This window comes from Pseudorasbora parva, chromosome 4 (assembly GCF_024679245.1).
Source record: "Pseudorasbora parva isolate DD20220531a chromosome 4, ASM2467924v1, whole genome shotgun sequence".
NCBI lineage: Eukaryota > Metazoa > Chordata > Actinopteri > Cypriniformes > Gobionidae > Pseudorasbora > Pseudorasbora parva.
Window position 1 is genome coordinate 35,779,033 of NC_090175.1, and position 17,693 is coordinate 35,796,725.

The following is a 17,693-nucleotide window of genomic DNA, read 5'->3' on the forward strand; positions in this document are numbered from 1 at the left end:
AATATTTTCCACTTCTGATGTAATTTCTAGCAAGAAATTACTAATGTAGTAATTAACTATGTGTTTAGTTCTCACCAAAGCTCACTTTATTTTGCTTTAGATCATTAAACTGTTACACTGCCTTAGAAGTGCCTTCATGCATAAAGCACTGCCTTACAAGTCATTGTCTGATAAAGCAGCGAGGCAACGAGTCAGCTGCCTATTTTTCGGACGCAGCTGATGAGTCCACAGGTTGAGGATCAATTTGCAGCTTTATTTAACAGACAATAGAGACAACAAACAGACAGAGGTCAATCACCAACGACAGGAATAAACAGGTGTAACAAAGTTAGTAGATTGGAAGGAAGGAGGCGGGAACCGGCGAACGTTCATAAACTTTAATTCAAAATAAATAAACAAAATGAAAGTAAAACCGCGGGCAGCCCCTCACGTACGACTGCCCACACACACATAATAAAACGTAAACAAAACATAACATAACATAAATCCAGTCCTGGTCCTCTCTCGTCTTCCGCTGCCTTCGCTCCTCCTTTTATGCTCCCGTCCCTTGGCCGCGAGACGAGACCGGTGTGTCACGCAGCTGATACTCATTACCACTCGTCTCCGGCCCGCTCTCGCGGTACCTCGCAGGCCGGCGGGCACTCACGAGACTGCGCTCTACTCCCCCCCCACCCAGAAACAGGATAAACGCTCAGAGTTATCAGCAATACTTTGCAGTGAATGGCAGAGTGAAATGGTAAATGGACTGCATTTATATAGCGCTTTCAGCAGACCCTATGGCCATCCAAAGCGCTTTACTGTAATTTACATGCCTCACATTCACCCATTCATACACCAACAGCGGTGTCTGCCATGCAAGGCGCCATCCAGCTCGTCGGGAGCAGCTGGGGTTAGGTGTCTTGCTCATGGACACCTCGACACTTGGTCAGGTGGAACTGGGGTTTGAACCACCAACCTTCGGGTCTGTAGACAACCTACATGAACCACTGAGCCACTGCCGCCCCCTAGACTGAGGTGATGAGGCTAATGGCATACAGGTGTAAATAATGATGGCTGGCAAAGGATTGTGGGTAATGAAATCCGGAGTGAGGATTAATATTCCGGTGAGGGGGCCCTCTGGTGGTGATCAGAGGGAGCCACAGCGGCCTGATTTATGACAGAGCCCCCACCCTGTGAGCGGATCCTGACGCGAAGAGGCAACCGACGACGGGGTCTTCCACGAAGCCGTGGGGCCAGCTTAACCGGATGGGCCCGATGAAAGTCAGCAGTGAGTGATGGGTCCAGAATGTCCTCAGAATTGGCCCAAGCCCGCTCCTCTGGACCGTACCCCTCCAAATCCACAAGATATTGTAAGGTTCTACCCCGACGTCTGGAATCTAACAGTTCGTGATTCCACAACTATGGGTGGAGGCCTCTGGTTGACAGCCCCCTCTAGATCCTCCTCTGCTCTTGGACCACTTGAAGCCTTAAGCAAGGAAACATGAAAAGTGGGTGAGATAGCCTACTGTAATTGGGTGGTAGTACCTAGGGCTGAGTTTCCTGCAAGGCACACGAAGCTGCAGATTTCTGGTGGAGAGCCAAACCCATTGTCCAGGGTGAAAATCCCGATTAGCACGATGTGAACGATCCACTACCTCCTTCTGTCGTCTGGGTAAGTCCAGTGGCAGGCGTTTGGATAGAATTCTGTGCGTATTCGGCCCAAAACAAATATCTACTCCAGTCTGACTGTTCTGGTGACAGTAGGATCTAAAGAACAGAGTTCTGAGGGGGCCCTCTGGTGGTGATCAGAGGTGATCTTGATTTATGACATCCAGCTCATATCTGTTGTTTTTGGTCACATGAACATTAAATAGTGCGGGAATTGAAGATTGGATTTATATTGGTTTTGCGGTGCCCAAGTGTAAAATAAATATTTTTTATAAATCATAGCTTCGATTTACACACAGCTGGTGTGTTCTCCAGGTCATGCTTACAGGGTTGTTCATAAAAGCCGAAATGTGCCCAGATGTAAATTTTAAAGTAGTTGTAACATTTTAATTACTCTCAATTACTTAATTACTGCTATACCACAACAAAGCACATACGTGACAAATAGCATTATATGTGACGTCAGTAACATTATAACCAGTTATGGTCTATTACTGAACCTATACCGAATCGTCCTCGTCTGCAACACGATACATCGAAAAAACAATTCTCCAAAAATAATTTTCACATGTGCATGGTCAGATTTTGCTTAGGTAATTTTGCATTCTGAAAAAACAGCAATCGTAAATTTTGCAAACTAGGCTGGTTTTATCAAAATACTTAACACAATTCACAAAACCACGTACCCAAACTGCAAAATACCTCATATATCTTGCAAAATAAAGCACTGCAACCAAAACTAGAATTACCAAAATCAAACTTTTGCATGGAATGAAACACACTTCATTCATATTCCCAGAATTTGGTCTACTACACACTGTTGTGCATAATGAACAGCACTCTCATCTTTAGGCTTGACCATAATACTAAAATATGTAAATATGTGAAGGTCAAATTGTAGAAAATTCTTCAGATTGTTCACATGCACAGAAATATTTGCAGATACACGCTGTTGAAACATTTATTTTAATTTTCACCCAAAAAGTCAGTACAACATAATTACAGCAGATATACAGTATTTACATTGGACAAAATTTGCTCTCAAAAAACAGTAAGCTGAAGAAGAAAATTGCATCCTCCCTCTTCCTCTTCCTCTTCCTCTTCCTCTTCCTCTTCCTATTTCCTCTTCCTTTCTCTGCAACATCTTCCATTGCTGTAAAAAAATTTTTTATTTATTTATTTATTTATTTATTTTTTAGTATTTTATAGTATTTTCATAGTGCTTACATCCAGATGGAAGCGTTAACCATTAACCAATGAGGTGTTTGGCCAGCTGACTCATATATTGGCCATTGAATGGCAGTGTTTTGAAATTGCAAACATGTGACTTTGTGTCAGATTGTTGTGTCTTATGCAGAAAACCATGTGCAGTGCATTTTAAAAATGCCATTTTGAATTGCAAAATGTGTGTAAAGCAGAAAATGTGGTTAGACTTTAGGAGACTTGAGTAGAGATTTTTCTCTCCGTTTGTCAGTTTAAATAATTGTGCTGTGCACAGTTTAGTCACTGTCATTTTAGTGTGTTAGTAATTGGAAAAACTGTAAATACAGAATTGGCATGAATTTGAGAGCATTTACATAGTAAGGGGAGGTTGGGTATGGTCAGCACCTAAAACTATTTTTCTTTTGGTACACATTTGTCTACTACAAATGGCAACAATATTTTTTTTTTCATAGACTGTGATGTGTCATTCATGAACAATTCGTTCATATTGAACGAATCTTTATTATGACTCGGGACTAGCGAGTTGTCTCAGAGAGTGATTCGTTCATTTTGTGTTGACCGGGCAATACGCAACATATGGCCCCTGAATCAGCTCTGAATCTCCGAATGATTAGTTCTTATGAGTCTTTCGGGTTTGAGTCTTTTGTTCTTCCTGTTAGTCCCATAGAGTATATGCTGTCAGTAAAAGAAACAGAAAAGATCAGTTCTTTTGAGTCTCGGGTTTGAGTCTTTCGATCTTCCTGTTAGTCCCATATAGTATATGCTGTCAGTAACGGAAACAGAAAAGATTAGTTCTTTTGATCGAGTCTCGGGTTTGAGTCTTTCGTTCTTGCTGTCAGTCCCATGCTGTGTGTGTGTACACACACACACACACACACACACACACACACACACACACACACACACACACACACACACACACACACACACACACACACACACACACACACACACACACACACACAGTTGATTCAAAATTAGTCTAATTGAATTTGTGATGTTAGACTTGAATAGTCAAAATATTTCCCATATTTGTATATGTCTGATATTAACTGAGAATAATATAAAATATAAAATAAATAACTACGTGCTTTTTACTAAAAAGGTTGTGAACTAGTGTTCAATACGGTGACAAGTCACGTGACAAAAGAACGAACGACTCAAACCCGAGACTCGATCAAAAGAACTAATCTTTTCTGTTTCCGTTATTGACAGCATAGACTCTATGGGACTAACAGGAAGAACGAAAGACTCAAACCCGAAAGACTCGTAAATAACTGACATTGCAAACAGACAGACCGAGTGCTTCACAGGCAGTTGGAGGTTCAGCTTAATTACCTTAAATATTAGTGATCCACAAGAAGCTGTCCACACATATGCTGGTGAATCTGTTTAGAGAGGAAGGCCATTCAACTCCTGTTTTGCATTTTGATTTAACATTTCAGAGAACAGGCAATCTGTTCAGATCGCTTAGCCCTCGCACCGATACACCCACATGGCTCATCGCTATGCTGCACTCACTCACTCTCCTGTGCCGACGCCAGTGACTGACGTCCCGCTGCCATTCTTTAAAGGCCTGCAGGCCGCCACAGGGAGGGAAGCTTTCCACAAAATGTCCCCTGAGAGCCCTTAGAAAGCACCCTGCTGCCACTGTCTTCCTCTCACTCTTTCACCATTCTCTCACCTTCTACTTGTGTCACTTCGCCTCCTTCTTAAAACATTTCCCCCCCTTTTCTACCCCTCTTAATTTTCAGGATGTAGAAACAACAGCTAACAGTGGCGTCAACCCCATTTCCCTGTTTCTCGCTTGCCGATCCCTGTATTATCCCTGTTTAAGGGGTTGTGGTCTGTGAGCAATGATTATATCTTAGAAGTGCTCTTATACAAAGCTTACATGGAGGATGGCCTTCTTAAGGAAATACAGGTACTGAATGCCGAGCAACTAAAAATTATAATAAAAATGTATTTATCAGTCAAAAACTCTTGGTTGGAAGATACTGAAAATATTTGTTTTATCAAATTTTCTTATTTATTTAATTTTATTACCACTTTTAATGAGAAGAGCATAAAGAGGGTGAGAAGGAGGGGAGTGCTTTAAGAGATGACACAAACCAAAATTGAAATTGTGTCACTAACATGCACTAAAACATGGGAGCATGCACTAAACACTTGGCCAACATTTTCTTTTTTCTGGAACGGTTCATAGTAAGAAACTATTAGAATATGTACCTTTATACACGTGTGCAGTGGACATTCAGTGGACATCAACAAATACATACATTAAAACTAAAACAAAATAGTTTTTGTTATTATTAATTCTCTTTGTGCTAATTACATAGGTTTTCAATGTACCCAGCATAGGCAGAGCATGTCTAATGCTGGGCAAGGCTTAGCCTTCCCCTGGTTACAGACTTGAGACCAGTGTGGGATTTTCTCACCTAATTTACCACTGACTGTTGCTGCTTCTAATTGCTTTTAGAGGTGAGAACTTCATATACCTGCTGGTCTAGGATCTGTTTTTTTCTATAATAATAGCATATCATTGGCCATAGGAGAACTGGGCCCTGGTTTCTCCATTTCAAAGGTTTTTTTCTCCATTTTGTCACCTGATGAAGTTTGGGTTCCTTGCCAATGTTACCTCTGGCTTTCTTAAGCTGGGTGCACATTGTGCGATTTATAATAGTCCTTTACGATTGTTCCTTTCAGACTGTACAAACATGATCTCCTGTGTAAGCCATGGCACACTGCAAGATCTAAGTTGTCATTAATGTCAGACTGTGTGATAGTCAGACTCAAGGCACGCTAAAAACGGACGCAGTTATAACAGGAAAATTATTCAATGACGCAAAGACAAGAAAACTTGTCCAGAGTTTTATATCATCAATCAATGACGCGTTCGGTGACAGTGAGCTGCATTACACATGGGATTGAAATGGTGGAGAAATCTCTAGCTCTCATTTTGGTCATAAATTGTCTTGAAAAAGCTAGATATTTGATCTTCTGATACTGGCAAAATTTCGTCTGAGTTCAAATTTGATCGCAGCAGTCATTAATCGGCTGGCGGTGAATATGTCAAACTAACGATCAAAGACTTAGCTAGGATCAGAGGAATTTTTTAGGATTTGCTAAATTTGTCTCAGATGACCAAATCGTGGGCATAATCGCTCAGTGTGCACCTGGCTTTAGTTGGGGACATTTGAACTCTTTCTCCACCAGTGTGGCAACTCAAAAGTTGCCAGCCCCCAAAGCTTGCACATTCCTAAGCACTAACTGGGTCAACATTTCACTCAGTAACATTAGGCAGTTTGGATTTATATGATGTTACATGTGGATGACCATGTTATTTTAAATATTCATCTGCTTGCATAAGTTATCACTTGCTTCTTATTTGTATGTGTTTTGACCAGAAGATTCAATACTCTTTCAGAAGATGAAATTAATGCCCGTTACCAAATAAAAGTGAAAACACAGAAAGCTGGAAATTTCCGTCAACAATATTACTGATTTGACAGCACTGACACTATTGAATGAGGACTGAACTGAGCTGGATGATGACATAACAATTTTTGTTAGCATTATAGATTAAATTAATTAATTTAATGATTGATTATCTTTACAACAAAACTGATTCAACACTGAACTAACTTTCAACTGAACAATGACACTATTTTAAAGCTGCTGTACAGATGAAATTAACAAATTTGCGTCATTGAATAATTTTCCTGTTATAACTGTAAAACTGCTTTGAAACAATCTGTGTTTTTGAAAGTACTATATAAATAAATGTGACTTGACTATTGGTGAAACAATTTTCTATTTACAATGTATTTTGCAGCGTTGGACTGTTATAAGTGCTTTTCTCTTCACATTATAGTGGTTTGCTTAACGTATATTTATTGGGATTGGTTATGCTGTGATGTGCAGGTTGTTTCTAGATGACACATAACTTAAAATAATTTCTATTTAATATTCTATTTAAAATGTGTTTTAAGGAGGAAGAGCCATTAGCCTTACCCTGGAATTGGTTTACCCTTCGCCTTTGGCACCCAATTTGTGTAAAACTAAACTGGTCGACTCATTTAGTGAAGTCTGCAGCTTGATTGTAACAGCTCTCCTGGCTGTCTGTCTTTGTAGAGTGGGGAAACGTAGACGTAGTCTATGACCTCCAGATATACTTTATGGTTTTCTAGGTTTTTATTTTTCTTACAAGGTCAAACATGTACTCAGAAGACAGCATGTATATTGAATCTCCTAACTGCTCTCTTCACACATTTCTTTCTCTGTCCTTGTCTGAATTGATGTTTTCTTAGAGTAAATAAGTAATTCCATTTTACTTTTATTGCTCTGTACTGTGGTCTGATAATTGTGGTAAACTCAGCTACCAAACATTATTATATAAAGTAAAACAGACACTGTTTCAAGGTTTAGTTAAAGGTGCTGTAAGGAATATCTATTTGAAATTCAGAATATTACTTATCACTGACACTGTGTTGTCACCGTGACAAGCTCAGGCTCTGTTAACAGAAGATAGATAGATAGATAGATAGATAGATAGATAGATAGATAGATAGATAGATAGATAGATAGATAGATAGATGGATGGATGGATGGATGGATGGATGGATGGATGGATGGATGGATGGATGGATGGATGGATGGATGGATGGATGGATGGATGGATGGATGGAAGGACGGACGGACGGACGGACGGACGGACAGACAGACAGACAGACAGACAGATAGATAGATAGAAGCTGTTGCGATGTAAGGCTAATGCGATCAACTGCAGAATATGGAAGGTATAGATGAGCTGTGTGTTTGTAACACCCTTGAACTGGGTCCCTATTATATGCCGCTCAAGCGGCTGGGATATTGGCTACCAAGACTGAGATGAGATCTCCTCCTGTGAATGTTGGTGATGGATTGCTGTACCTTCCAGGTTTGAGCTCAGCAACGCCCCAATATTCCTGTAGAATAGAGTGACAGGCAATATATAACGCATCAGTTTGGGCTGACTGCACCAGAGAAACTTTATTTTTTATATATTCACAGCCCTGAATGTTTCGCTTGCCCTCACAAACCTAAATAGTTTGAATCTGTTGTATCTTCTGTTCTTTTTAGTTATTTGTTATGCTTTATTTGCTTGAATTGCTTAATTTGAACACAGGTAGCTTTTTGTTAATACAAAGAGATTGATTAATAATTTCTGCTGTTTTTAAGATAACGACTAAAAGTAAAATAACAATGTATGTGACCTTATAGTGTGATTGAGTAATGATATTTGAGAGAGCAATGTAGCTGATGAATAGCTTAATATTGAAAAATTAAAAATAAACCTTTAAAAAAATAAAATACATTCTATCTACATACTGATATAATACAGTTTAATGATAGGCTGTGCAGTATGAGATTATATATATATATAAATAGTGCTGGGCAATGATTAAAATGTTTAATCGCGATTAATCACAACATGCGCAAAATTCAATAATGAATACAAAAGTGCTGCTAAATGAACAAAAGTGAAATAACATATGGTTTGAAAACACTTTAAACAAATAAGGTGCTTGTTACAGCAGGTAAAAGTTTGTAACAGTTACAATATTTCTTGTAAATATCAACTTAAACATTAATTTAATCAAAATAAATTAAATTGGTGGTATACATATATTGATTCTGTAGTGATATTCTCATCAGTGTTCTGTCAGCTTTTACATAGGCCTACTTAAATCTGCATATTTGTGATATTCACCCCAGGGTGTTATTTAATTTTATAAAGGCCATTTTTTAAAATCTTATTAAATGTATGCATCATCTTTCATGTTAAATTTATTTATGATTAATAAATTCAGTTATAATAGTAAAGACACTATAGGCTGTTACCAATCAAATTAAATAATTTAAACTGCAAAAAATACAGCTGCAATAAATAACGTTATAAGATTGATGTTCTAAATAAAACATGCAATCATACTTTTAAACATAACCACCAATAGTGGGCAGCAAGTGATCGTCTTCATGAGCGAGTCATTGAGTTGTTTATTCAAATGATTCGTTCGAACCGCTGAATCATTTAGGCTAGTAACAAAACACCGTGCTGAGTGTTGCTTTCATTTGGAACTATTTTCGTCTGTGAAATCATGAGTGAAATTGAACAAAAAAAGGTTGTTTGGATCTAAAATGTAAGTAACTTAATATTAATTAGGCTACTTGTTTATTGAACTAGGCTACACCATTCATGCTACACAATTCACGATTGCAAAGTCGACTTGTGTTATTAACAATATCATATATCATAAATATCAACAACTACAAAAAACTCAGTTTTACCCCAGTATGTTTCTTCTGTGAGTTTATATTGCAGCGCGAGCCTCAACACGACTTGTTAACGTACCAGAGGCAGAGATACACTCATCAATCGCTGTTTACATTGAATAAATAAAAAAATAAAAAAATAAATCTGAATCATTCTGAGTCATAAATAACTATGTTAATGTGCGATACAATAATTGTCGGTGTTAATTAATAAATGCGTTAACGCGTTAATAACGCGTTAACTTGCCCAGCCCTAATATATATATGAGACACGTCTTTTCATAGTACTGTATATTCGATCATACAGGTGATGTGTTACTTATTATCCCGCAATAGATATAGTAATTCAGATGTGCATATCAGTGAGCAACGTTATTTATATATGGAGTAGCATGAAAATACAGAGCTTGTCCCAAACAATTCAACAAAAAGAAACCTGCTGTTAAGAAATGTAACGCAAAGCGCCGTCTAGACGACGCTGTTAAGCAACACTGCAACTTGCTTCACTGATTTAGTATTCAAATTATATGTGTATTTTGTATGTATTACTAAGTTATGAGTTCTAAGTTCTTTTGTACTTAGAACTCACAAATACACGGTAACAAATATTTTTTTTATTTTCCCCACAAAAACAATGTGCACAGTGTACATCCCAACCAACACAAAGTTGCAGTTACAGTGGTCTACATACAACATAACAGAATAATTTACTGTTAACAGTTACCGTAAAAAAATAAAAATAAAATAAATATTTCCAATGTTGGCATCCATTGCTCCAAAACAAAAGAGCTCACCTGTTGCTATTTTATGCTAAAGCTCTGTTTGCTAATTGTAAACTGTGTGACAGGTGTTTGCCCATGCGATGAGTCTGTGTGCATATTTAATTGGCTGTGTGTTCCTTGTGAAAACAAGAGACTTTCTGTTTTGAAAGAGGTGTGTTTTAGAACTGCAATTTGAGTTTAAAGTAGCAACTGAGCTTGTAGTTTAGCAGAATTGGTTCAGGGGTACATGAGTTGCATGTTGTGGTCAATTGTGTCTCAAGCAAGCGGCAACCTCTTCTAGTTTCTGTTGAACCCAATACAGAAGTAATGTAAACTGCAATTTATCGACTGGCCACTAGGGAGAGGCTCCAGAAGGGAGCAGAATCTCATTTAGCCCCATGTTTAAATAAAAATTTTACAGCAGAAAAAAACATGTTTACGGTACAAATTGTGGTTTTGGTATACGACTAATTTTGCCCTTCATGACAACTGTCAGGGGGTGACTTTTTTTTATAATTCATTCGTTTACATTACTATATATAAAGCCTTAAAGTTCAGCATAATTAAGGGCGTATCTGTGACTCATTGCATCACCTAAGCTCCGCCCAAATCCCGCCTCTTTGCCCATTTTCTGTTATCCGGAAGAGACACTCGATGATGCCCTGGCTAGGTAGCAACAGCCAAATCATCTATACTTTATGCTTCAGAACAGCAGAATCCTAAGGGTGACGTCATGGACACTACGTCCACTCCGTAAACAATTGAGAAAAACTGTAAAGGTGCAGTGTGTGAATAGAGGCATCTTGCGGTGAGGTTGTTAATTGCAATGACCTAATCCTCACCCCTCCCTATCGAAGTACATAGAGACTTATGGGGGCTGAGACAGGACAAAAATGTTGTTGTTGGAGGGAGCAGAGATTGACTAGTGCTCTGTAGAGAAGTATGTCTGTTTAGAGTTACTGTAGAAACATGATGGCGCAAAATGGCGACTTCACTGAAAGAGTGTAAGTATTGCGGTGTATGTAGATAGAAATGACTCATTCTAAGGCAATAAAAACATAGCAGTACATTATGTAAGGTCTTTATGCTCCACTGAAAACATAGTTATGCATATTATGTTGCATTTCTTTCAATAAATCCTTATCCTTAAATACTACACACTGCACCTTAAAGATTTGATATTCTTCCAGAAGATATTTTAAAATTTCTAATGAGCCTTTTTATTGCGTTATGATAGCTATGAACAAATAGCACAAATCATGCTTATATGGTTAGTTGCATCTTATTTGCATTTTACATAGTTTGTAATCCTGCTGTGTGGCTCTGTCAGAACACACCTACAATATATTTTTGGGTCGCAACCCACCAGTTGAGAATCATTATATATTAATTTACATCAAATATAACTGCAGCATCATAAATATGAATGATACCATAATTAAAAAACAACAAAAAAAAAAACATTGTATATAGGGTTTTGGTCATATCGCACATTGCATTGTGTAATTGCATGTGCACAAATTTGCTGAAATAAACAATATTTATTGAGCTTGATATTTAATCAAAATATCAGTTGAATTAATTGCCTGGACAATATAACGGCCTGTCACAATTCTAGGATTTTCATGTTGAGTAGTGAATGCATGTGAAATATGTTTACAGGTTCAGCGGCAGAAACAGTCTGAGCATATGAGCTATTCTTGTGTTGGGCGCATAAGCCATGAAGGAAGAGAGAAGTGAAGGATTATTTATTTATTTCTGAAAGAACCTGTCAGAATTGCCTCCAAAGGATTGCAGTCATGAATGGTGGCCTGGTTCCCTAGTCCATACGTTAATAAATAATGGATATGTCAGGGCAACGTATGGGCTGTGCGTTATAATGAGCGTTCTGGAGCACATCAGCACACTGCCTGGACTGGTATTCATCTCCTGCAGAGACAAGGGTCTCAGCCACTGTCACTGAACCCAACCCCCCCTTTTCTTTTTCCCCATCAGCCTTCTGTTTTTTAAACTTTACCCTCCTTTTTTAACCAATAGAAAACTTTCGTTGTGGAGGACATCTCAACATATTTTTAGAAAATACACAAAAGAAGAAAGACAATATAGTCCATACATTTATTGTAGAATCAAAAACAAACATTTTTCAAAATATCTTCTTTTGTTTTCCCATCGTACAGGTTCCTGTTTCGTAAAGAACCTTAGGGTGAGTAAATGATGACAGAATGTTCATTTTTGGGCAAACTGTCCCTTTAATTCAGGGCTGTTTTTGCCTTGCTTCAGCTGATGTGTCTTTAAAATACGTCAGCGAGCGTGTTCGCTCTTAAACTTATCCACGCTGACAGCCCAGTGCTGATTGAATTTGAGTCTCCGCAGCATCTGCCATTATCATCCTCATGGTCTTGAGTGGTTTATCTGTGGCCTCCACGAATCACCATATTAGGGCTGCTGGGGGTGGGGGAGAAGGGATGGGATTGGATTCATGTGTGTGCGTGAGACAGAGAAAGAATCTGTGTGCATATTTTTGCGTGAAACAGTATGTGCATGTGTTTGAGTGCATATATATGTCGGGTTTTTTTGGGTTTTTTTTGCCATTTGATTAGGGTTTGATTTTGAGTCAGCACTCATCTCTCCTCTCTGTCCTTCTACTCTCTCTCACCACAATCAGAGCAGGACATGCACGGCCCCTGTCATTAACTGCACCTGCCTTCCCCAATCAGTGTCAATGGCTGTTAGGACCCCCACCGCATTCAGAACTCTCTTTTATTCAGCCTGCTTGATTTTAGCTTTGATGTGTCTTTCTTCGCGAGCAGGACATAAGACTGTATTTTTTATCCAGTACATCTCAATCACATAAATACTTCCATGCTGATTATTTGAAGGGTTTATGTAAGACTAGAGGTACACTGATTTGGACACTTTGTCAGATGCAAATAATTGATAGTTATTTTATGTTATAAATAATAATTGCTATGTCAGCCTGGTTTGATATGACAGCCTCATTGTTTGTATGTAGGTACTACTATGTAACATTTACAGGAACAAAAACATACTTTTTTTTTTTGCTCATATGAAATGTAGAATATGAAATTATTGGCAACATCTAAACATTAGCAGTGTGTATAGACCTGTAAAATATTTTTTACAGGGTTTATATATATTCACACACACAGTACAGGCCAAAAGTTTGGACACATTGCTATTTGTAATTTTTTTGAAAGAAGGTTCTTCTCCTCATCAAGCCTGCATTTATTTGATCAACAATACAGAAAAAAAGGTAATATTGTGATATATATATATATATATATATATATATATATATATATATATATATATATATATATATATATATATATATATATATATATATATATATATATTATAATTTAAAATAATTGGTTTTCAATCTATTATACTTTAAATGATAATTTATTTCTGTGATGCAAAGCTGAATTTTCATGATCCTTCAGAAATCATTCTAATATGATGATTAATTTTCAAAGTTGGAAACAGTTCTGCTGCTTAATATTTTTTCATAACCTGTGATACATTTTTATAATACTTTGATGAATAAAAAGTAAAAAAAAAAAAAAAAGCAAGTGTTTTAAAAATCTTTTGTAACAACAATCTACAATACTGGTCAGTATTTTGGGGTCAGTCGTTTTTTTTCTTTCTTTTTTTGAAATAAATCAATAATTTTATTCAGCAAGGATGTGTTAAATTGATAAAAATTGATAGTAAAGGAGATTTATGCTATTTGAAAATGTTTTTATTTTGAATTAATGCAGTTCTTTTTAAACCTTTTATTCATCAAATATATTACAGAGCAGAACTGTTTCCAACACTCATAATAAATCAGAAAGGCCTTTTAGAATGATTTCTGAAGGATCATGTGATGGATGTCACATGTGACACTGGAGTATCCTGAAAATTCCGCTTTGCATCACGATTGTTGTTGATCAAATAAATGCAGGCTTCATGAGCGGAAGAAACTTCTTTTTAAAAAATTGCAAAAAGTAATTTGGTTACAATATATACATAGGTAATATTTAAAAACATTTTATAGATATATTTTAGATCCTTTAACCCAAACATTAAAGGGTTAGTTCACCCCAAAATGAAATCGATGTCATTAATGATGTCATTAACACCCTAATGTTGTTCCACACCCGTAAGACCTCGGTTATGAATCGGATCGCCAATGTCACATGATTTCAGCAGTTTGGCAGTTTAGCACGTGATCCAAATCATGAATCAAAAGGCTGATTCATGACCATTTGAATCTTTATTTGAGGTTTGAACACAAACAAGAAACAGAAGACAATGCTGAATAAAATCGCAGTTTTTGTTTTTTTTGGACCAAAATGTATTATCGATGCTTCAAGAGATTCTAATTAACTAACTGATGTCACATATGGACTACTTTGATGATGTATTTTTTCCCTTTCTGAACATGGACAGTATAGTGTGCATACACTTGAATATCTTAAACTATGTTCCGAAGATGAACGGAGGTCTTACAGGTGTGGGACGACATTAGGGTGTCATTAAAGATTTTTGGGGTAACTATCCCTTTAACATAGTCACTTTTCTTTATAATGTGACGTTTTTCTTGACCCAATTGTTGTTGTTGTTGTTGTTGTTGTTGTGTGTGTGTGTGTGTGTGTGTGTGTGTGTGTGTGTCTGTGTGTGCGGCCTGGTAATCCCTACGTTATGGGGACAAAATGTCCCCACAAAGATGGCAATATCCGAAATCCTTGTCCTTGTGGGGACATTTTTAGGTCCCCATGAGGAAAACATCTTATAAATCATACAGGATGAGTTTTTTTGAGAAAGTAAAAATGCAGAATGTTTCCTGTAACGGGTAGGTTTAGGGGCAGGGGCAGTGTAAGGGGATAGGATGTACAGTTTGTACAGCATGAAATCCATTACGCCTATGGAAAGTCCCCATAAAACATGGAAACACGATATGTATGTATGTGTGTGTGTGTGTGTGTGTGTGTGTGTGTGTGTGTGCGTGCGTGCGTGCGTGCGTGCGTGCGTGCGTGCGTGCGTGCTTGTGTGTGTGTATTAGGGATAAATATGCAGCGTACGGTTTTAAAATCATTATGTCCATGGAAATTTACCATCAATCATGGAAACCCAACATGTTTGTATATGTATATACACACACATTGTAAAAAAGTATAACAAATCAGACATGTTTAATCATAATTTATCACAACATTTCTAAAAGTCAGTGTCAAAGACCAAGCACTGATGTGCTGCATTCAAGGTGCTAACTGGTGGTATAGAATAGTTTTATGTGAGGTATAGAGTAGAATTTTAGTTATATTTTTGTTATATGAGGGTATAATAAAATATACATAATCTCATCTTCAACTGGGGAAAAGGCACACAACAGCCAATGAGTGTTTGATATCACTGAGATACATTTTTTGTCATAATGCATCTTGAGCCAGCACATTTTTAATTTTGAACAAGTGTGACATTTTGTGGTAGCGGTCTCTTTTATTGTAAATTTAAGTTACAGTGGAGAATAAGACTTTTGATGAAAAAAAGATAAGCTAATATTATCTGATTCTAGACCAATCAGACCAATTTTACAAAATACTAATATTAACTGTATCAGCATGTATTGGGCACTAATATACAATTATTTTCTCTGTATTCCTGACAAAGGCTAAGCTTTGAATGCAGGATTATATACATGTATACCATGTATTTGTGACATCTTTTGATTGTAAATAAAACCTCAAAGTTACTTGCATGTCCCCATTGTATCACAACCCCCTGCCACCCACCCCCCTCTCTCTGGGTGGTTTGATGGAGTGATTTTGATGGAGTGCGCAGGCGGGAGAGAGCCGTCGTCGAGCTGTGCTAATTGAGCTCTCTTTGTGCCTGGTCACAGCAGTGAGGCGAGCAGAGACGGCTGGAAGTGAATTTGAGCAGCACTCAGGAAGCCTCAACCAGATCAATAGTGCGAGACTTAACAAAACGCAGACATGGCGGCCACGCACATCAGGGTCATTACTGTCTATAGCGAGGCACATTTCCACCAGGGACTGATCAATGAGGGAATATATAGATTTGGAGAAACTCTTTTTTTCCCTCCAAGCCACAACTTGTTTTCTTAAGATTCTTAAGTTTCTTATACAAAAGAATGCTTTTTTTGCATTTCTAGAAAAATCTCTCAACATTTTTATTAATTTTCTGTGGTTGGAAGTTACAAAATATATGTGAGAAGAGAGTTATGCAAATTGATCCCTTTGTCCCTGTCTCTTTCTGTTCCTCTCCTGCTCTTTACATTCAGTCATTCATGTTTTTCTTTACTGAAGATATATCATCCTCTTGCACCCTTAGACTAGGATTTTGGATGAATTTTTATTTTTATTTTTAATTTATGATTCTAAACATCCATGAAAATACTTTTTTGATGCTCAGTGTGAAAAATAGTTCTCCTTATTTTCTGAATGGACCTTTGAGGTTAAGGGAGCTCGGCTCCTTCAGAATAAGTGTTGGTCTAGCTGTATCTTTACTGCTTTAAGAGTAAGAGTTCACAAGTTCAAATGTAATTTGCCATTAAGCACAAAGACTCAAATAACCACAGAGTAAGTGAAATATTATTATTATTATTTTATTGAGTGCGAACACGAATGTTAAGTGTGACCGTGAATGTTGAGAGAGAACGTAAGCAGTTTTGAGGAAAGTGTGGAGTCCCTGCAATAATTTGGAATGTCTTTGATGCAGTTCTCGATTTCTTAGCAATGCACCCAGTTTTAAATAAAATGTGTAGATTCATTTATTATTTTACTGTTTACTGATTATATTTTTATAATTATTGTGTTTTTTACTTTAGTAACCCTTTATAGTGGTTAGTATGTTAAATGTTGAAGTCTATGTACATCTTAATGGGAAGAATCCGCGCAGTCTGAAAGCTATGTGTTGTGATGAGGTGAAACCAGGTTTTTGAATGTTAAATGAAAAAACTCTCACATTTTGTCATTACATTTGGTCCTGTCTCGCCACTTGCTTGCTGGATAAATGTCCTTGCACTGAATGATCTTATGAGTTTATTTATTGTGAACCACTTTAAGAAAGGACCACCAATAAAGCCTATATCATCTTTGGCCTTGAGCACCCTTTTAAATAACTTGCACAGATGAATAGATATGCTGTTTCAAAAAAGGTTCTTGTGACACTTACCTCATACCTGTTTTGATTTTATGCTACATTATTTTGTTTATTAAAATCTGTTGAATGCTCCATTGCTTTGAGTTTTAGGCTTATGTCCATTTATCCTACACCACTGGCTTTTTCTCCCTTCACAAATACACAAAAAATAAAAATGCTTCACACAATACATTAAGATTTTTTATATTATTATTTATTTAGGTTGGTAGACACATCAACGAAGGCACACCAAACTGTACTGTCTGGATATGGAACTGAAAAAAAGGGTGTGTGCCATTAATTACTACACTGGGTTTACAATTGAACATAGATAAAATGAAATAGTTGTTTCTTTTTGAAAATACTGTCACATGCTTTATTTTTGGAATAGTTCACCTATAAACAACAACAACAACAACAAAAAAAGGCTCATCTTTACCCTTTCCTATTTCTACATGGTCTCCCATACCAAGTAGAATTGTGTAGGAAGTGTGGTTAATTTTGCAGTTGTGGAGGAAATCTAAACATGATTTTGCAATGTATTTGTTACTGTATGTCTTGTTTTGAGAAAGAAGT

General features: G+C 37.1%; 1 protein-coding gene across 2 annotated transcripts in view; it reads left to right on the forward strand.

Moving 5' to 3' along the window:
• cxxc4 (CXXC finger 4) overlaps positions 1–17,693 on the forward strand; it is a 50,854-nt gene that overhangs the window by 31,818 nt on the left and 1,343 nt on the right. The window contains exon 3 of one of the 2 annotated variants that reach the window (XM_067442736.1): positions 17,340–17,404. The exons of the other annotated variant lie outside the window; for it this stretch is intronic. Within the exon in view, the coding sequence (XP_067298837.1) occupies positions 17,340–17,396 (57 nt within the window). The 3' untranslated portion in view covers positions 17,397–17,404. The remainder of the gene's footprint in view (positions 1–17,339; positions 17,405–17,693) is intronic. 2 annotated transcript variants of the gene reach the window in all.